The sequence below is a fragment of the Sarcophilus harrisii genome, chromosome 4 (genome assembly GCF_902635505.1).
Source record: "Sarcophilus harrisii chromosome 4, mSarHar1.11, whole genome shotgun sequence".
Classification (NCBI taxonomy): domain Eukaryota; kingdom Metazoa; phylum Chordata; class Mammalia; order Dasyuromorphia; family Dasyuridae; genus Sarcophilus; species Sarcophilus harrisii.
Window position 1 is genome coordinate 287,902,989 of NC_045429.1, and position 21,443 is coordinate 287,924,431.

Sequence of the window (21,443 nt, forward strand, 5' to 3'; positions counted from 1 at the left end):
GGCTGGATGGTGAGGTCACAGAGAAGTTTGTTTGCCTGGTGCTCCATGTGGGGGAGGGGCTGCAGAGGGGGAGGGGCCTCAAAGGGCCCCCAAGCCCAGGCTGGGGGCATGGTGTGGGAAGGGCAGCACGGGTGGGGCCCAGGAGCTGAGTGAAGGGGGCAGGGGGGGGGCCCAGGTGGCCAAGGAAGGGACGGAGCAGGGGGGGGAGGGGGGTCAGGATGGTGAGGAGGAGCCGAAGAAGGAGGCTGCAGAGATTCACAAGGCTGTGCGGTCGGGAGGAGGGGCTCAGGGTGAGGGGGACAGGGGCAGGGCATAGGGTAGTGGGGAAATAACTATGTCTTCTGCACAGAAACAGGCCTGAAGGACAGATAAGACATAATGGGAGGGAATATAACTATGAAACTAGAGAGAGGGGAAAGATAAGAAAGAGACAGGCAAAGCTACAAGAAAGAAAATAAAAGAGAAAAAAATGTGGTCACATGACTAAATGATTTTGACATTTTTCTTCTTGGGTAGGTAAAACGGAGCTGCCCCCCATGTGGACCAGAGCCTGGAAGTGGTGGGAAAAAGGGCAGAGGGAACCCTGTGTCTGTTCAGCTGTTCCCCCCTGAGCTGGTAAGTTAAGGGACTTTTATAGAAGCCTGAGACTTTGGGGGTCAGTGCTGAGGTTGGGTTGTCCCAAGTGATTGATATTATTCTTTCTCTGAATCCTCTAGGTGGAACATATTATCTCTTTCCTCCCGGTCCGGGACATTGTTGCCCTGGGTCAGACCTGCCGCTACTTCCAGGAAGTATGTGATGCTGAGGGTGTATGGAGGAGAATCTGTCGCCGGCTCAGCCCCCGACTCAGAGAGCAGGGTGCTGGTGCCCGGCCCTGGAAAAGAGCTGCTATCCTAAACTGTATGACTCAATAACAGGATTCCCCAGCCTTAACACACCCCATTCCTACAGCTTGGCCCTAAGCTCTTTTTTTTAACTCCATCTACCTTATGATTCCCAAGATCTTAAGAGATATCCTAGAAGAGATTTACTAAACTCCAACTGTATGCCCTCTGTCCTACTCCACTTCTTTCCCTAGAAATGCCATTAAGTTCCTTAGAATTCTAGAAATTAGTAGCTCTCCAAGAAAATCCTTTTGTAATCTAAAGATTCTTGGCTACTCCACTAACCCCTACTTCTGTATAACCAGTCCAATAACATGTTTCTTTTAGTTTTTTCTCCTTCCCCGCTCCTAAAAGGTCTTTAGTCCAGAAATTTAGCATTCTCCCAGAGAAACTTAAAGATCCCTAATCCTAAATTTCTGAGAAATAGAATTATCCAAGATTTTACCCAAACCTCTCTAAAGATTCCTTGCCAATCTCTAGCTTTGCTTCTCTAACCCATTTTTCTCTGACGGATGAATCTGAGGGAGGATCCTGGGTTCTGTATTTCTATCTCTAGGCGCTCAGTATGTATGAGGATTTTGGACAGGCGGCCTCTTTCTGTCTCTTCCAATCATTTGTGTCTTTTTATTTTGTTTGTATGCTTATCTCTCTTCTAGTATTTTTCCTAATATTATAATCTATAATCTCCTAGTATTTATTTCTGACACAGGGCTGGACTTTATAACTAAGCATGTCTTTGGGGACAGGGAGATTTGGCATGGGGCAAAGGGAAAGAAGGGAGTGCCCAGGCCTGTGACCTAAGAATTACAAAATGTGGGTATGAATTTTTAAATGATTCCTAATCCTATAAATGGGGAGGGGTAGGGAGTTAACAACCATGGAGTTGCAGAATCCAGTTTACCCCAAACTCTTAACCACTGCCCCCTGCCATATATAATTTCCCCCTCCCCCAGACACCAAAGGCCTATACTTCCAGGCGTTCGGGGGCCGCCGCCGCTGCCTCAGTAAGAGCGTGGCCCCCCTGCTTGCCCACGGATACCGACGCTTCCTGCCAACCAAGGACCATGTCTTCATTCTTGATTATGCTGGGACTCTCTTCTTCCTCAAGAATGCACTGGTGTCTTCCACTCTTGGCCAGATCCAATGGAAGCGGGCATGCCGCTATGTTGTGCTGTGCCGGGGAGCCAAGGATGTGAGAGACTGAGAACCCTTACAGACCCTCTGCCAAACTCTCCTACTCATTCTTGGGACCCAAGTAGACCATTGTCCCCTTTCTGCCTGCTACCATTAGCGTCCCCTTAGACCTAGGCAAGTGGAAATTAGCTCCAATCCACTGCCTTCTAGCCCTAGGACTTTGGGATTAGTAATTTCCACCTATTCTGAGATTAAGGTATCCTAATTGCCCCACCTTGTTGCCAAGTACCCTCTGGAACCCAGGTATCCCTGTTTTCCTTAGTTTGCCTCAGATCCACGGAGTGACACTGTCTATCGTAAATATCTGTATGTGTTGGCCACAAGGGAGCAGCCAGGAGTGGTGGGGGGACCTGGTGGAAGAGCCTGCGACTGTGTGGAGGTTTATCTGCAGTCCAGCGGGCAGCGTGTCTTCAAGATGACATTCCACCACTCCATGCGCTTCAAGCAGATTGTGCTGGTTGGTCAGGAGACTCAGCGGGCTCTGTTACTGCTTACTGGTAGGGTCCTACCATCGTCTCCCAAATCTAAATTTGCAGAATGTCAGTCAGTCAGAAGAGGCCTTAGGAGTTCCTTCTATCTTCTCCTTCATTTTTAAACAGATAAGAAAACTGAGGGGAAATGATTTGCCTAAGATCACACAGTCTGAATTAGACATCTAGATAGTTGGCCCAGGATACTTTCAGAGGCCATGGTGGCCTCTTTTTCCCATAATTTCAGTAAATGGATGTCTGTTAAGCCCACACTTATCACAAATCAGTACTAAGTACTGGGGAAGACAAGCATAGATAAGTAAATGCCTTAGAAATGTAAAAAATTTATGCAACCATGTATATATCAAATGTCTTCTCTAAGCTGGGTTGGGAAGGAAAGAGGGAGATAAATCGGAATTCAAAATGTCATAAAAATAAATAAATGTGAAAAACCAAAGTGCTTATAAGCATGTAATAAAGTACTTAAATGCATAAGCTTTTTAGGTAAAAGGATTATCTTATTTTATATTTGTATTTCCTGAGCCTAGCACAGTTACCTGGCATATAAGAAGTGCTAAATGTTTGCTTATGGATTGATCAAAAAGATCATTAACTCTTGCTAGGTCCCTAAATATTATCCCATCTAGACCTCAATTCTGCTTCAAATTCCTTGAAATATGGATCTTGACAATTTTGTTTTACCTAAATTCTCCCTGTCTCCAACCTTCTAACTCAACTGAGTTTGAGAAGACTGTCAGATTGGGGTGGGGGAGGATGGGAAGAATCTTTGGTGACTTGTTTAAGTCACTCTTTTCTAGTGTGCCATATCTTCCATCTCATAGGAAAGGAAGATTATTCCCTGGTTTGGAAGGGTCAGTTTGAATGGTGTGGGAGTGGGGATCTCCTATTCCCTCAGAATTCCTAACAACCTCTTCCTGGCCCATCCCCCTACATTCTCCAGAGGAAGGAAAGATTTACTCCCTCGTGGTGAATGAAACACAGCTAGACCAGCCTCGGTCATACACAGTGCAACTGGCACTGAGGAAAGTGTCTCGTTGTCTGCCCCATCTCCGAGTGGCCCGAATGGCCTCCAACCAAAGCAGCACACTCTACATTACGGGTACATCTCCCAGGGCCCCACTTCATTGTAAAACCTTGCTTAGTTCAAATCCTCAGCCCCTTTCCCATGGACCTATGAATAAGTTCATTGTTACTGAGTATTACTCATATATACATTGAGCATTACAGTACCTGGTATTGCTACCGACTTTAAAAGTTCTGGTCCCCACTCACCCAAGGACTACTGTCCCTAATTTTTTTATCCTGTCCTCCATCCCCTTTCTCCCTTACTGCATTTTTCCAACAGTCTTATCTAGAGATAGCCTTCATCTAGGGATGGGAGTCTTGCCCTTGGGACATGTGGGTATTTTAGGAGCTTCAGTGCTGAGAATCCCCACCCCCCCAGACCAGGGGGGAGTGTATTTTGAGGTACATACTCCTGGAGTATATCGTGATCTCTTTGGGACCCTTCATGCCTTTGATCCTCTGGACCAGCAGATGCCACTTGCCCTCTCACTACCTGCTAAGGTAGGAGAACCTCTAAAGGGAAGAGGAGGGGAGTTAGGAAGCAGAAATAATGGAGAAAATGGAGAAAAAAGATTTGTTTAGAATGGGAAAGGGAGTCATTAAGGAGTCAAAAAGAAATGGGAAAGGAAAAAAGGGAGGAACTGGTTTTTGGGAACTGCAGCCAAAGGAGCTCAATCCCTTCTACTTCATCTTCCTCTCTAGATATTATTCTGTGCTCTTGGCTACAATCACCTCGGTCTGGTAGATGAATTCGGACGAATATTCATGCAGGGAAACAACCGGTACGGGCAGCTGGGGACAGGGGACAAGATGGACCGTGGGGAACCCACTCAGGTGAGATCCATGCCCAAAATTTGGGATAGCTGACTCAGTTGTCCGGATGCATACCCTCTTACTAATATTATAAAACCTAGGTTTCTTGCTTCTCCTATTAGATACTCCCAGAATTGAGTACTAGTCTCCAACTAAGCAAGAAATAATAATTCAGTGTGGGTGTATATCACTTTTTGTTCCATGTGCCCAGCATTAATCATCATCAAAAAGATATTTACTTGAAAAAATTGTGTATGGCAATGTGTTATGGGGAAAAAAGAATAGGAAAAGTTTGTCTTTTAACTGCTTACAATTCAACTAGGAGATTTTTGAACCCTTGAAACAACTGAAAAACACTAAGATAATAACAATAAGATAAAAACAATAAGATAATATTCAATTGAACAAACATTCAGTGCTTAATACATGTGTGACTCAGCTTTGTGCTAAGCTCTGAAGAAGACAAATCTTACATCAGTCAGGCTGTCTTGGCCACATGTGGTTTACAGTCAAGTAAGATAAAATACACAATAAGACATGACATTTTTACAAAAGTGATAAAAGCAGAGTGATTTTTAAGGTCGATGGTTCACAAATCTAGAGCTTTAAGGACTCCAGAGGTTACTTAATTACCACCACCACTCCCCATTTTACAGTTGAGGAAACTGAAGCCCAGAGAGGTAAGTGACTTACCTAAAGTCAAACAAGTAGCTTAGAGAGGTAAGTGACTTACCTAAAGTCAAACAAGCAGCAGAGGGAGGATTTGACCCAAGGTTCTATGATTCACAAATTCATTTCATTGTCTGTTGGAAATAAGATTGAATAGGCAATGAATGGGCCAAATTATGATGGACCAAGAACAAAGTTTATGTGGCATAAAGTGACCATCAGAGATTTTTAAGTAGAGCCATGACATGATTGAAAGTGGTAGTTCATAATAATTTGTTCCTATACCACTCTCTGATTTTCAAAATGCTTTTCTCACTGCTCTGTATGTTAGGCAGAAGCATTATCTCTTTTTCCCAAATAAAGAAACTCATGCTCAAAGAAATTATGACATTCCAGGATCATAAGTTGGGTCTTGAACAACCTATGTCTCCTGATTCATAAGTACTCTTTCCATTCTACTACACTATCTCTTATGAAGAAATAGTCTGTGATTGATGTGTTGGTTGGTTTTGCTGAACTGCTTTTTTTTTTCCTTCATTATTTTTAATACAAAGGGGATGGCTTGCAAGGGGGTGGGGGAAGGGTGCATATCTAGAAATGAAGGTGATGTAAAAGCAAAGTATATCACTAAAAAATTTTAAGTGATAAAGAAAGGATATGAGAAAGATGGATTGCTAAAGGCGGAAGAATAGTCAGGGAAGCCATTCATTCCACAAATGTATGATTTTTTTAGGTCCTTACAACTTTATAGTTTTAATGTTAAGTATTTCATGTCCCTGAGCTTTGTAGGGGATACGAGAGGATTAAGATGCGGTCCCTACTTTTAAGAAGCTTATATTCTAGCAGATGAGATAAAACATGGACAAACAATTTATAACATAGGATGTAATAAAAAGTTTAAATCCTGACTCTATTATTTACCCCATGTGATCTTGGGGCCCCATGATTATCCACTTTGGGCTTCAGTCTCCTCATCAGTAGGGGTTGGACTAGATGACCTCCAAGATCCCTTCTAGTTTTGAATCTGAAGAGTCCTAATATAAGTACCAATTAACTGCTAAAGAAATACAAAGGAGCGAAAGGTTATTTCCATCATTGTGGAAGGGCAGAGGTTCTTAGGTAGTCAAGTTAAAAGTACATCTACTCTTTGCTAAGGCACTGTATCAAGTGCTGGATATACAAAGAAAGCTCTCCTATCCCAAAAAAGTTCTCTGTAATTAGCAATAATATTAACAGCATTTATAGAGCATTTAAAATTTTTCAAAGCACTTTACAGATATTTTATCCTCACAGCAATCCTGGAATGTAGGTGCTATTTGCCCCTTTTTACATATGGGGAAACTGAAGCACATGGTTGATTTGCTTGGGGTCACATAGCAGCGTGTCTTTTGCTAAATTTGAACTCAAAGGTTACATTTCAAGTTGGGCCTAGAAGGTCATAAAAGTCATTATCCATGAGGTAATAAGAACCTAGACTAGGGTGGAAGGCATTAGGAATATAAGTGAAGTATTGTGAGAAATATTTTTTTAAATGTCTTTATAATTGATTATATGGCAAAAGAGATGAACGTATAAATGAATAAGATTTTCAGAATGATAGTACCTTCAACAGAGATATGGAATCTTAATATTTGGAAGGCACTTAAAAATTAAATCTAATCACTATCTGAACAAAAATCTGAAAATCTTCAGTGAGAAAGAAAAACTACTACCTCCTGAGATAAACTTGTTCTTTAGATAGCTCTAAGTGATAGAAAGTTATACCTTACATCAAGTCTAAATTTGCCTGTTCCTTATTCTGACCTCACACCATACAGAGAAAGCCAATCCTCCTTCTATATTTTATAATCCTTTCCTTCTTTAGGTTAAATGTCCCCAGTTCCTTCAAATGATGCTCACTCATATGGTATGATCTTAAGACCTTTCCCCATGCTGATGGCCCTCCTTTGAGTGCTATCCAGCTTATCAATGTCCTTCCAACGGTTGCCATCCAGAACTAGACACAATATTCTAAATATGGACTTACGATGACAGAGTACAACAGGAGTATCGCCTCTCTAATCTTGGAGAATATGCTTCTCTGAATCAGCTTCTGTGGCTCTTGCATTATACTGATCACACATATTGAGCTGAGATCTTTTTCAAGTAAGCTCCATTTTAGTCATACTTCTCCCAATTTTCACTAGGAAGTTGATTTTTTAAGCTTCGGAAAAAATAAGATTTGACATATTGCTATTAAATGTCATCTTATTAGATCATAGGATTTTAAGATTTGGAGCAAAATGAGCATGTGGGAGACCACTGAGTCTAAAATTTGCCTCAGGGTCATACATCTAGTCAGTCAATAAATATTTATTAAGCAATCGATTGTGCCAGGTCCTCAAGAGGCAAGATTTACAGATATTGTGCTAAGTAGGTGGTTTACAGTTATTGTTTGATCCTCACAACAACCCTAGGAGGTGGGTGATTTCTCCATTTTACAAAATGAAGAAACTGATGCAAATGGATTAAGTGATCTGTTCAGAGTTATATAGGTAGTAATTGAATAAAGTTGTATATGAAGTTAGGTCATTCAGGTCTTCCTGACTCTTTAAGTCTGGTATCCACTGTACCACCTGCCTGTCCCTTTCCATAAAAAACAGCAACTTTTATGATATATGGTCTGTTGCCAGATTCTTTCACAATTCTGATCTGTCATTATCTGCTTCCTTGTTGAGAAACATGGACATTTAAGTCTCTATTGAAGCCACTCCTGAAAATGATATATAGCAAAGTTGCTAGCTACCTTTCTCCCATCATATACAATTATGATGTATATTTTTTGGTTTGTTTCTCTTTATATATGTACTGTTTTCACCACAGTAGAATGTAAGGTTCTTTGAGATTAGGGATTCTTTTGTTTTTATCTTTCACTCATCCAACAAGTATTAAAAATTTTTTTTCAATTTGTGTTGATATCTTTCATTTTTATATCGTCTTCATTTATGAATATATCCTTCCTCCCTCCCCTACCCATCAAGCTATTCCTTGTAACAAAGAATAAAGAGGGAAAAAAGCAGTTCAACAAAACTAGCCAGCATATCTGACAGCATATGCAGTGTTCCACAGCCACAATCCCTCACCTCTGCAAAGAAGGTAGGGAGGTGCATTTTCTAATCTCTGGGGCCAAAGTTGGTTATTATATATATATTGTTCAGTTCCATTTCTTCTTTCCATTAATATTGTTGTAGTGATATATGTTATTTTCTGGTTCTATTTGCTTTACTATATCAGTTCATATAAGTCTTCCCATGCTTATTTGAATTCTTCATAATCATTTCTTATGGTACAGTAATATTCCATTACTTTCATGTACCAGTATTTGATCAAGTCAAATCAAGTATTTATTAAATGCGGGGCAGTTAGATGGTGCATTGGTTCTGGAGTCAGGAGGACCTGAGTTTCAAATCCAGCCTCAGACACTTAACACTTCTTAGCTTTGTGACCCTGGGCAAGTCACTTAACCCTAATTACCACACACACAGAGTATATATTAAAAGCTTAGAGTCTACCAGGTACTCTGTTAAACACTGGATTAGGCATTCTTTAATCAATGGGTGTATCAAGTAATTATTAAACACCAGACATGGTTAGGTGCCAGTTACAAAAACAAAAAATGAAGCAGTTTATACCTTTTAGAGTTTCCATACTATTAAGAGTATTAGATTTAAGTAGAAAAATAAAAACAAAATGATTTCTGGAAAGAAGGCTAGAACTGGGAATGGGGACGGGGACAGATTAAACCACCTATAAGATGAGGCATCTGAACTGAGTTTTAAAAGAATCTAAGGACAGAAGGAAGAGCATTATGGTATAAGAAATGGCCTATAGAAAGGCAAAAAGATGGGAAATATAACATGTATGGAAAACATGCATTTTGGCTGGAAGGTAGTTTGTGAAGGGAAAATAATGTGCGATAGGCTTGGAAAGAACCAGATTGTAATGGGCTTTAAATGTCAAGAGTCTTGTATTTGGTTCCAGAGTCACTTGGAAACCACTGGGCAGGGAAGTAGCATAGTCAGATCTGTGCTTTAGGAATATCAATTTGGCAATTGTCTGAAGGATTAATTGGAAAGGGAAGAGACTTGAGGCAATTAGAAGACTGTTGTAATAATATAAGTAGGAGGTGATAAGGGCCTTATGAATGAACAGAAAGGGAATTAGATTTGAGATGTTACTGAGGTAGAATTGCCAAGACTTGATAATTTATTGTCTATAACAGATTAAAAAACAAAATAAGACAGAAGACTGAAGTTGAAAACCTTGGTTACTAAGAATTTCAGCAGAAATAGGGAAGTTAGGGAGGAGTTGGGAGGCTGATGAGGCATGTTTAAGGCATGTTCAGTTTAAGATGTCTGGGATTTTTAGTTGGAAATATCTAATAGTTGATAATGCAAAACTAGAGGAAAAAGACTTGGGCTGGAAACAGATCCGGGAGTCATCTAAATAGGGATGAGAGTTAAACTTATGGGAACTGACTTTGTATGCCTAGGATCTAGCTAACTAACTGCCTGCCACATAATTAGTGTTTAATAAATGTTTATTGAATGAATGGATCTAAAATAAGGCCAAACAATTGCATAGAATTCTTCTACAATATGGAGCTGATATTCCAAGCTGATATTTGAGTCTGGCCATTCAGTCAATATTTGACTATATTATAATCTATAGAAATTTTGTAAAATGTGTTGCTAAAATCTAAGTAAACTATCCCTACACCATTCCTCTAACAGCTTAGTAATCTTATCACAAAAGGGAATTAAGTTAATCTCATTTGACCTGTTCTTGATGAAACTGTGCTTTGTGATTGCTGCTTCCTTTTCTGGATATCCGTTATTATATAGCTTTTAAATAAAAAATTCCAGTTTTTGCCGAAAGTCAAAGTCAAGCTCACCACCCTATGATTTGCAGATTTCAGTTTTCCCTTTTCTAAAAAATTAAGACAGCCTATCTTCAGTCCTATGATAGTTCCTATTCTCCATTATTTCCTTTGTTTGTTTTTTGTTGTCTTTATTTAAATTTTTTTTTTTTTTGCTGAGGCAATTGGAATCAAGTTACTTGCCCAGGGTCACTCATCCAGGAAGTGTTAAGTGTCTGAGACCATATTTGAACTCAGGTCCTCCTGATTTCAGGCTGGTGCTCTATCCACTGCGCCACCTAGTTGCCTCTCTCTGTATTATTTTCAAAGATCACTTAGTGAACCAGTAGACTTATCTACCATTTCTTTCAGTATCCAGTGATGTAATTCAGTTGAACTTGGTCTTGAGCATTTAATCTTGAATTTATCAAGATCAGCTAAGTGTTCTTTTACTAACTCTCCATGTTAGAGGGCTATCATTTCCCTATTTGCCATTTTATTTTTGTCTTTTCAAATCTAAAAGATCATTCATCTTGAGATATCTGGATAACTGAGGGTTCTTGGCACCATTATATCATGCCTTCACATCTTTGCCAAGCCCTTCATCTTTGTCCCCTTTCTTTCCTGGTGCTCTATGGTATACTTCAGTGACAATATTGCTTCTTTTTCTGCCTCTTGATAATCTTCACTGGAGTGCTTTCTACTATGCTTCTCTCGTTCCTGCATCTCTTCACACAAGTTTAATTTCTTAATATACATAAAATATTATTGGGTCCCAATCTTTGCCTTTTCATTTATCAGAAAGGTTTAGGATCGTAAGAGTCAGAAAGAACTTTAGAGGCCATCTAATCTGATATCTCCCCCTTATCTACACATGAAAAAAACTGAAGCTTAGAGAGTTAAGTGATTTAATGTATACTCTTCCAGAGTCATATTCCAGGAAGAAAGAGTCTTATCCCACTAAGATTCAACTGTAACTATGAAATAAAATTTTACCTCCTTTTATTGGGAGAAAGAACTGGTTTAAGGGAAAAGATGAGCTACACTAAAAGATAAATGCTGCACTTTGGATATGTGAAAATTAACAATGAAGGCTAACTGAAAATATGTTAGTAGGTAATTAGAAAGACTGCCTGCAGTTTGGGTGACAAGACAGCATTAGCAAACTCATCTTAGAGTAAGGATTCATTCATATAGCCTTAAAATCTTCTGCATTTGTTTAGAGAACACTTGATAGTTAATAAAACATTTATATATATATATATATATATATATATATATATATTATTGCATTTAATACTAATAGGAATTCAAAGAATTAAACAGTGAAAGTATTGCTAATCCATTTCTCCTATTTTACAAAAGAGGGAATTTAAGTTTGAAGAAGCTGTAAATGATTGGTCAGAGATTTCAGTGCTAGTGAGCAGATGGTGGAACTGAGACTCCCAATCTATTTTTTCTATCCCACCTTACTTTTTAGAGAAGTGATAAGTGAAGTGGTGAGAATGTATGAAAGAGGAAAAAAGGGAGAAAGGAGAGAAAGGGGGGGGGGGAGAGAAAAAAGAACAGCTAAAAACAGACTGAAAAAGAAAAAATGAAAAAATTTTTAAAAAGCAGAGTGGTAGAAAGAGAGAACCAGGATGATGTGTAGTATCATAGAAGCTAAGGGAAGAAAGTTTCCAGAACAGGGTGGAAAACATTATTATGTTTATCTAAGTTCTAGCAAAATGAGGATGGCAAAAAGTGTCACCAGAATGATCAATCCAGGACAATGTTTAATCTTTACACTTTTGTATAATAGAGAAAACTAGAGTACAGGCTGGAAGAAACTGGATGGTTGAATTTTTTTGTAATTTTTTGGTAATATTTGTAATAAAAATATATTATCACTTGGATCAGAAGACCACTGACTGGGCTTACATGAGGAGCCATAGAGATTCTCCCTCTGGTCTCAAACCCTCATCTTCCAAGATAAGGAAACTAACATCCAAGGGAGATAAAGCCACATATCATACAGATAACTAATCCTGGAGGCATGATTAAAATATAAATCTTCTGATTCCAAATCCAGAGCTTTTTCTCACTTTACTTGACTCTAAGAGGCAGCTGGAGATAGTAAGAGGTTTGTGTGGAAGCGAGGGAAGGCATATTAGGAAGCAGCAAAGAAGCCAATGGAAAGAGAGAGGGGTAAGATTTTAATTTTATAGTCTGTCACAGGGACTGTACTAATATGTAGTATGGTAAACCTTAAAAACAAAGAGAAAACACCTATTTCTAGAAGACTGAAGGTTAAGATGAGCAGATGAATAAAGGAACTGAAATGTATTGGGTAAAGGGATATGGAGGGAAAGTATAAAAGTAGAAGTCAGGGTTCCTTCACTTAAAATCCACTGAGGAGAAAACACAAGATCAAACTGGAGAGTGGCAAAAAGTTCTAGATCAGTTTGTACTACAAACTAATTTCTATAAGAATTCAAGATAAGGAAATATGGAGCAAGTCAGAGAAAGTTTCACACAGGAGGTGGGATTCAAGTTGAAAGTCTCTTCTTTCCTACCTCCCACTCCCCAAGCCTCCCTGCCCCCCAACCCAAGAATCCTTGGTGTCTTTCCTCACCTCAGGGATCCTGACATCTTGTCCCCAGGTACATTACCTGCAGCGCCCCATTGCCCTCTGGTGTGGCCTGAATCACTCCCTCGTGTTGAGCCAGAGCTCGGATTTCAGCAAGGAGCTGCTGGGTTGTGGCTGTGGAGCTGGGGGTCGGCTCCCTGGCTGGCCCAAGGGGAGTGCCTCCTTCGTCAAGCTCCATGTCAAGGTCGGGATCATGGTGGGGGAAGCAGAGGGGGATTTTGTGATCAGGGATCAAGAAAGTACGGGTCAAGAATAGATAACAAGAAAGTAGGCTTTTTTGATTTCTACCCTCCCTGCCCCAAGTGGTATACATGCACACATAGCTCTATTTCTTGATCCCTTTTCTGTTGTATTCCATTTGTTATGGGGGCCCTACCCAATAATCCTCATTCTTCCCTGGCCCCTCCCCCATGCCTATTTAGTTTCTCCTATTTAATTGACTCTGTAGGAAAATGAAGCAGACTTCCCAAAGTCCAGGCCTTTCACCTTCCCTTCCAAAACTCCAGCCCTATCCCAGGACTTCTTAAACTTTTTTTCACTCGCGACCCCTTTTCACCTGAGAAATTTGTACGTAACAGGTATATAAAATAGAATACAGTTCAAACATTTACTGATAACAAATCATAATTTCTCGTCCCCTTACATTCAATTACAAGACCCTATATGAAGTCGTAAACCACAGTTTTAAGAAGCTGGCCCCTATCATCCTCCTCCTCCACACACAGAGTCATCTTCCCTAGTGCCTCTTCTAGCCTCAGATGCCTACCATGTTCTCTCTACTTAGGTCCCTCTTTGTGCTTGCTCTCTTTGCTCCACGAGAGAATGCCTCTACATGCTCTCCAGCCATGATATTGAACGCCGCCCCACTTACCGTGACCTACCAGCCAGCAGGGCCACAGGGACTTCAGATCCCAGTATGGGGACGGGGACATCCCAGGATCCTGGGGGGGCAGCCCGAGCCTGTGAAGAGTATCTGAGCCAGATTCACAGCTGTCCCACCCTGCAGGACCGGATGGAGAAGATGAAGGAGATTGTGGGCTGGATGCCTCTGCTAGCTGCACAGAAGGATTTCTTCTGGGAAGCACTGGACATGCTGCAGAGGGCTGCTGGGGGAAGTGGCCCAGGACCCACACCCCTTGAAAGCTGACCCCCTTTATTCCCCCAAAAGGAAGGGGAGAGACTGGCCAGGGGCCAGGCCAGGTCAGAGAAGAGCTGAAGCGTGTACTATATATATGTGAGAGATTTGGGGAAGGGGGAGGGAACAGGAGACACGCACTGGGTCGGGACGGGGGTTGTTTTGTAAAATTGTTGGGGGGATTTCCCAGGAGGGGCCCCCAACCTGGGCATCATGGACAAAAGAAATTTGATGGATGGATACAATAAAAGAAGCTGCAGCAGAGCCCTGGATACTTGGGTCCTAGGAGGGGAATAGTAATGACTGTTTCCTTGGATGCCCATGGGAAATAAGGGCTCAAAGAGGAGGAAGCAGGGAACCTGAGAATAGAATGCTTGAAGCTTTAGGAAGACGACCTAAGGGAAGGTAGGAGACCTGGTCAGCAAAAGATGGTCAAAGGAGGTGGCTAATTTTTTCTTCAACTCTACCTATATTACAGCAAGCATCTAAGATCTAGATCAATGGTTCTCAAACTTTTGTTTTCAGTATCTTTATCTTATTAAAAATTACTGAGGATCTCTCCAAAGTGTTTTTATCTGGATTATATTTATAGATACTTACCATATTGGAAATAAAAACTATTTTTGAATTTGTAGACCCTCTAAAAGGGTTTCAGAGATCCCCAGGATTCTGTTCCAGGGGTCCTCAAACTGAGGCCAGGGGGCCAGATGCAGCAGCTGAGGACGATTATCCCCCTCACCCAGGGCAATGAAGTTTATTTAAAGGCCCACAAAACAAAGTTTTTGTTTTTACCATAGTCCGACCCTCCAACAGTCTGAGGGAAGTGAACTAGCCCCCTATTTAAAAAGTTTGAGGACCCCTGCGTCTAGACCATACTTTGAGAACCAGTGATCTAGATGGTAGGGAAAATGCTATTCCCTTGAGGGTCGTATTCTATATTCCAAAACACTCATCTGATTCCCCCATTAGATCCTTTCTCTTTTTGCCCCAAAGTCTCCTGTCTGCTCACATTTCTTTTAATATCCATCCATCCCACACCCATTGTTCCTCAGATTCTATCACCATATATATACTCGGGCTGTCTTTAACTTTTTTGTTATTCTCAAACATATATTCTTTCATATAGTACCTTCTTCCACTCTTGTGTAATCCTCTGTCTCCTATTACTTCAACTTGTCTGGTGGTGGTGGAGCTATTTACCTATCCCTTCAAAATTTTCCCCTGACTTGGACTGGAGAGCCAGATGCCTGGGACCAAGGAATAGAAATGGGGGCAGGGAAAAGAGGAGCAGAAAATCGGAGTAAGTAGAATTAAGAGCTAGTATGGGATGAAATAAGATGGAACTATGAGGCAGGAAGGAGTCCTAAATAGGAACTGAATGCATGAGTCCCCAAAGAAGAACGTGAGTTTGTGGTAAAATAAGAGATTTGGAGCTTGGCCAACAGCTAGGATGCTTCCACTTCGTCTCTCCACCCCAGTCACTTAGGTTAAGTCAATATTTGTGTGTACTGGACCTAAGAGGCCCCCAGACTTGGCTCTTATTTTTTCACATCCCTGTCTTCCTCCCCTTCCCCCATTCTTCTTCCTAATTCGTTCAGTCCCCACGCCCACACACTCAAAGCCAACCCATCTGGCTTTGATTATCCTGTTGCTGCTGGACTCAGCCGCTGCCTCTGTTTCAGGGACCCCGACATCTCTTCCCCCTAGCCATGCTGCCTCTTATCCCACTCTTCGTCCTGGGGCCTTTATTTACTTCCTTCACCCTGCTATCCCTCACCCAGGCCCAGGGAGCTCCTGCCCAGAGCCCCAACTACACCAGGTAGGTCTATTTCCACCCTTCCCAATGTCCACAGAATCCAATAAAGGACCTCTGCTTTATGGATTTTATATTGCCGGGAAACCATTAGGTTTTTTTCCCGTCTCACCCCTTAAGAACTCCCCACACACTTTGACACCCCCATCCTATTTGACTATTGCCTAATCCTAAACGCTCCTTAGTCTTGTTTTGGCTCTCTGGCTCTTAAATTTAGTTTCCCATTTGAAACCTCCCTCCTCCCCACAGAGCGAGCCTTTTGTCTTCTATCTCTTTTCTCTATCCTTCATCTCCTTATTCCAATTACTGTGACCTGAAAGGAGCAACCTCACCTTTAGAGGGTTTGAATTTAAGTATTCAAGAGGACTTTTGAAAGGGGATGGGTGGGTTAGAAGGTCAGGAAGTCTTGATACCCAAATCCCAGACCAGCAGAAGCTGAGACAAGTGTGGTAGTTAAGGGGAGCTTGATGGCTGGATTGAGATATTGTTGCTTCCTCTCCCCTTAAATCTTATCCCCTCGTTTTAGCAGACTTGTGGCTATATCCACATCTGGTGCTAGTTAAGTCAGCTGCTAGGCAGATTAAAGGGAAAGAATTCCAAGAATTCCAGCCTTCTAGCCAGGGTAGGGGTGAAGGACCTTGGGGAATGGGAGTAGAAAAGATATTGGGAATAGCTAGTCAAAACTATTTCTTCTGCTTCCTATCCCAGGTGGCTGTAATGCCATTTGCTTTGCTCATTTGCCAAATGTTTTGCCCATTTCTAGAAAATTACTCTCTAGTATTATCACCTCTACTTTAGCAACCTTTCTCCTGCATCTGAGTTTCATCCCCATTTCTTTGTATACTACTACACCAAAGCCTGACCTTTCCATTCTTATACATTATTTTTTCTCTGTCTACTCTCACTGATACTGATTACCCACCCCCTTCATTTATGTCTGACCAACCCCCTAGACCCGTGTTCCTGTGTGGAGGGGATGTGACCGGGGAATCAGGCTACGTGGCAAGTGAGGGCTTCCCCAATCACTATCCCCCTAACAAGGAGTGCATCTGGACAATCATGGTGAGTGGTCCCTTCTGTCTTCTACTCTGCCAAATTTCAACCATTTCCTACCTTCGGGACCAGGACAGCTTCTCTTGGGATCAAGTCCTTCCCTAAGACTCTAAGATCCTTCCCCCAGTGAGGTTCCAGAAAATCCCCATCTCTTATACTCATCAAACTAGATCTGATTACTGCGGTCTTCCTACCCACTTACTCCAAAGATGATGTTTGCTTTTGATATATCCTATTAAGTCAAGGCACTCATTAGCATATAATTCATTTAGGATTCTGGAATCCTTTATTTTTCTGAGGCTTCTGAATTTATAGAAGTAATGGCTCTTCTTTGCCTTTGCTAAAGGATACTCCTGGGCAGCAAGACCAAGGGAGTAAAATCAAGTTTCATCCCTACCAAAATGAAGTCTCACTGGCCAAAGAAAAATATCTAGGGATCCCTTCTCTGTATCTTGGACCCTGGGGCCCCCATACTACCTTGGCTTAACTGCTAGAGAGGGAAATTTTTGCTCGTTTCCCTGAACTTCACCAAATCTATTCCATCTCCCAATCTGATCCCAAATAGCAAAGGACAAAGCTCTCCCCAGTAATGGTGAATTTGGGATTATAGGTATGGAAAGAAATTAAATCTTTGAAGTATAACTCTTGTCCCCTTTGTCCTTTTTTTTTTTTCTTCCTTAGGTCCCCGAGGGGCAGACTGTTTTTCTTTCCTTCCGAGTCTTTGACTTGGAATTGGATCCCTCCTGCCGCTATGATTCCCTAGAGATTTTTGCTGGGGCAGGGACATCAGGCCAGCGTCTTGGACATTTCTGTGGGACCTTCAGGCCAGGGCCTGTGGTTGCCCCTGGCAACCAGGTGACACTGAGGATGAGGGCCGATGAGGGGACAGGAGGACGAGGCTTCCTGCTGTGGTACAGTGGGCGGGCTACCAATGGCAATGGTGAGATTACCCCTCTCCTCACTTCTCACTCTTGGGTACAACACATGCCCTGCCATCCTCTATCTTGGGTTCTACCAAAATCCAAAGAGAAAGACAGATCCCTCTCCATGAGATACAAACCCTTCTCCCAAGAGGCTGAGGCCTATCCCTGCTAGTACATCCCATGCCATATAGAGGGCCTTGTCTCCAGGTTACTCTTCTTAATCCCCATCCTCCACCTTGCATCCTCCCCTCTCCTTTTGTCCTTACTAACTGCTCCTTCAGTCCCACCTCCCCATCTTTTCTATCCTTCCTTTCCCTCCCTCCCACCAAACCCCCTCTTCTAGGCACCCCCCCAGGTGCAAGGCGGAAATGGGGCGCAGACCCACGGGTGGACTGGGCGGCGTGGGGTTACTGGGATGGTGAGTAATTTGTTTAGCCCTTTATGTCCTCTGCAGTTAGAACTCACCTAGCTGGGGAGGGGAGGGGGGAAAGAGAATGGAGATGAGACAGATGCATACATATATTCCCCCTGTCCTAAATTACCACCACCCCCAAGCCCAGCCCTAGGATTCTGATTATGACCCCATCATCCTTTTCCCATAGCAGAAGACAACCTTTAAAATAAATGTAAGGACCACTTGGATCACAGGGAAGCATTAGAAAAGGCATTCTCCCATTTGAGATGAGAGAGCCCTCACCTGGTTGGAAAGCCCTCAAATTTGAGAAACTTCCAACTGAGAGGACTAAAAAAAAATCTGGGAGAATTCTGTTAAATTTGGCATATAAGATTTCCCTTAGAGAAGGAAAAAGTGGTTATAAGAGGGAGAAGGAGATTATGAGGACCGGGAGAGTTTGGGAAGTGGGCTGAGAACCTTCCAGCTAATTCCTATCATTTTCTAAGGATGAAGAAGTAGGGAAAATTTGAGGGTGCCTTTATGTCAAAAGCGAGGTCCCTACTTTTCTTTACTCTCTTTTTGCTAATTTTTCCCCTCTCCTTATCTCCCCCCAACCCTCCTCCACTCAGGAATCCATATATTTGAATTTCCTCCCTCCCCCCCACCCTTGAACACTAGTTTTCCCTCTCCCTGCCCCCACCCCATATCTCTCTCTCTATCCAGAGCATCAGTTCTGTGGGGGTCGGCTAGAGAAGCCCCAAGGTACCCTGACCACACCCAACTGGCCTGAATCTGATTACCCTCCTGGAGTCAGCTGTTCCTGGCTCATCATTGCTCCCCCAGAACAGGTAACATTCCCTAGGCTCTTCATGGGGAACTCAAACATCTGGCCTCTCTGCTGTACTTCTTAGAAACCCAAGTATCTAGTTGACCAGTTAATTTCTATTCCACTAGGTGATTTCTCTGACTTTTGGGAAATTTGACCTGGAGCCAGACACTTATTGCAGATATGATTCAGTTAGCATTTTCAATGGAGCGCAAAGTGATGATTCAAAAAGAGTGGGGAAATATTGTGGGGACACTGCCCCGAGGTGAGTGGGTAAGGCCATTAGAAGGGCAAATTTTAGTGGCTGGGATGAAGTTGGGGGGGAAATGTTGGATCAAATAGAAAGGGCCATGACTTAAAAAGAGGTGGTCCCCTAACTGAATGGGTTGGGTAAGTTTAGAAGGAAGAGAGGGAGAAAAGAGAGGAAGTGGTGGGAACAGAGGCTTTGGAGGAAAATATGAGGGCACTATACAGCTTGGGCACTTCCTTCTGCTGATACCCTACTAACTTCCCTTCCCTCAGTTCCATCACCTCAGAAGGAAATGAACTCCTGGTCCAGTTTGTCTCTGATCTCAGTGTCACTGCTGATGGATTTTTTGCCTCCTATAAAGCCCAACCCAGAGGAGGTGGGAAGGAGGGGACTTTTTCCATGGGGAACAACCAACCAGTCCCACCTTCTCCACAACCACTACCTAAAGTCAAACCTCCTACCAAACCCCAGGCCCCAGTCCAAGAGAACTTAAAACCTACCCTTGCCACAGAGTCCGGTAAGTATGGTTAGGTTTAAACACCAGAGTTTAGGGAGCAGGGATTTGGGGGGGTAAGGAAGATGAATAAAACAGGGATCTGGGGCCTGGATACTAGGACACATAAACACAACTTAGATCTTGGAGGATTGGTAAAGAATGAAGCAAGGTTGGGTGTGGAATTGGGGGGGGGGGGGGAAGGAAGAATAAACCTCTCATAAGGCTGGTTTCCTCCATAGATACTCCTAAGACTACCTGCCCAAAACAGTGTAGAAGAACAGGCACTCTACAAAGCAACTTCTGTGCCAGTGACTTTGGTAAGGAAGCCAAGAATGAACTCCCTCATACCTACCTCCTGGTGGGAGCCTTCTGCTCTTTGCAAGCATCAATCTATGAACAAACTTTGTCTTCCTGCCTTCCTCAATACCTTTCTCTTTCAACTCTTTCTCTCCCCCAGTTTTCTATTGCCAGTCCTTATACTCTCCCTATCCAAGCTTTATTTCCTATTTCAAATCAGCATCATCCTAACCTTTGGTCTATCATGTGAACTGAGCTATTTTAGTCATACTGTCCACCATGTGGAGAGCTTCGAATGAATCCTCCCTATAAATTTTATTTTTCTGATCTTTTCCTGTCTTTTTTTTTTTTTTTAAGTGGTGACAGGGACAGTGAAGTCAATGGTTCGAGGTCCTGGGGAAGGCATCACTGTTACCATCACCCTCACGGGTGTTTACAAGACAGGAGCTCTTGTCCTGTCTTCCACCTCCATTGGATCCCCACTTAAATTGTATGTACTCTGTCGGCAGTGTCCCCCAATAAAGAAAGGTAAGAGAACTTAGGGAAGAGATGTATAAAGTATGGGTAAGGGATAACATATTGTGGGTTCCAAGAACAAATGGGAAGGAGACATAGAACCTCTTGCCTGACTCATTTATCCAATTTTCCTTTAGGGACTAGTTACTTGCTGATGGGTAGTGTGGATGAAGAAGGAAGAGCAGTCCTCCACCCCAACAGTTTTGTGGTCCTATATCGACCAAACCAGGACCAGATCCTTACCAACATGAGCAAAAAGAAGTGTCCTTCCCAGCTTCCAGCCAGGGCCTGAGATGACCTGCACCAAATTATTACCTAATTTCCTTCTTACCTCCAAACTTTCTCTAATAAATACAAATAAAGTTCACCTAGACGAAGAAAAGAAACAACTTGTCAGGGTGAAGACTGGGGGGAAGGAGAGGAGGGCAAAGGGGGAGGGAGTCAAGGACTTCTTAGTTTGCTGAAACTTAAAAAAATCTTCCCCCCCCCAAAAAAAAAAAAAAAACCCAAAAAACAAAAAAAGAGGTGGTTCTTAACTGGTTGGTTTCTATCCCTTCTCCACCAGAGTAAGCCTTCCAGATCAAGTCAGCTGGATTCAAGATTTAGGCTTAGGGAGAAAGGAAGACAGTGTGGGGACCTCAGCAAGAAGCCGATCAGGGGAAACCTAAAAGAAAAGGGAGGCAGGCCAGGCAACTCCTCTCCGTGGAGATGCCCCAGCTTGGGCAGGCTCAGTGAATGCAGGGGGCGAGTGTCATTACCCAGAACCCCACTCGATCCCAACTGGACTGTCCAAGACCTACGTTCCCAGTCCAGGATACGCCAATTGAATAATTGCCACGTACGTGTATTTGAGCCAATGAAAAGTGCCCTTAGGCGGGGCGTACGGATTCGGAATTTTCTATTAACCACTAGGCATAGCTCTGTGGCCCGGAGGGACAGGACGAACAGCGCTGAATGGCCCTCAAGGGTGATAGGCGGCTTTCTTGGCCAATGTGAACCAGTAAGGTTGAACCCGGAAGCCGAATTGTCAAGCCACTAGCCAGACGCTACAAAAGGCTTTAACCTGAGAAATTTTAGAGAAAAGGGGCGCGTATTAGG

General features: G+C 42.5%; 2 protein-coding genes across 6 annotated transcripts; both read left to right on the forward strand.

The window, feature by feature from the left end:
- The first annotated feature begins 79 nt into the window (after positions 1 to 79).
- Positions 80 to 14,041, forward strand: FBXO24 (F-box protein 24). 3 transcript variants are annotated; one of them, XM_003768846.4, is made up of 10 exons: positions 81 to 290; positions 517 to 615; positions 717 to 900; positions 1,838 to 2,076; positions 2,341 to 2,575; positions 3,510 to 3,668; positions 4,014 to 4,135; positions 4,337 to 4,468; positions 12,656 to 12,826; positions 13,427 to 14,041. In XM_003768846.4, the coding sequence occupies exons 1-10, from the start codon at positions 219 to 221 to the stop codon at positions 13,787 to 13,789; spliced, it is 1,776 nt and encodes a 591-aa protein (XP_003768894.1). In that variant the 5' UTR covers positions 81 to 218; the 3' UTR covers positions 13,790 to 14,041. The 3 variants fall into 3 exon arrangements, with proteins under 3 accessions (XP_031821177.1, XP_003768894.1, XP_023358594.1); XM_031965317.1 differs by lacking the exon at positions 3,510 to 3,668 and having other exon boundaries at positions 80 to 290; XM_023502826.2 differs by lacking the exon at positions 12,656 to 12,826.
- On the forward strand, positions 13,996 to 20,731 carry PCOLCE (procollagen C-endopeptidase enhancer). 3 transcript variants are annotated; one of them, XM_031965318.1, is made up of 10 exons: positions 13,996 to 14,182; positions 16,544 to 16,652; positions 17,325 to 17,583; positions 17,910 to 17,984; positions 18,684 to 18,808; positions 18,915 to 19,051; positions 19,309 to 19,553; positions 19,772 to 19,849; positions 20,187 to 20,357; positions 20,483 to 20,731. In XM_031965318.1, the coding sequence occupies exons 1-10, from the start codon at positions 14,148 to 14,150 to the stop codon at positions 20,635 to 20,637; spliced, it is 1,389 nt and encodes a 462-aa protein (XP_031821178.1). In that variant the 5' UTR covers positions 13,996 to 14,147; the 3' UTR covers positions 20,638 to 20,731. The 3 variants fall into 3 exon arrangements, with proteins under 3 accessions (XP_031821178.1, XP_023358588.1, XP_003768870.1); XM_023502820.2 differs by lacking the exon at positions 13,996 to 14,182 and adding an exon at positions 14,685 to 15,596; XM_003768822.4 differs by lacking the exons at positions 13,996 to 14,182; positions 17,910 to 17,984 and adding an exon at positions 15,281 to 15,596.
- Positions 20,732 to 21,443: the final 712 nt, after the last annotated feature.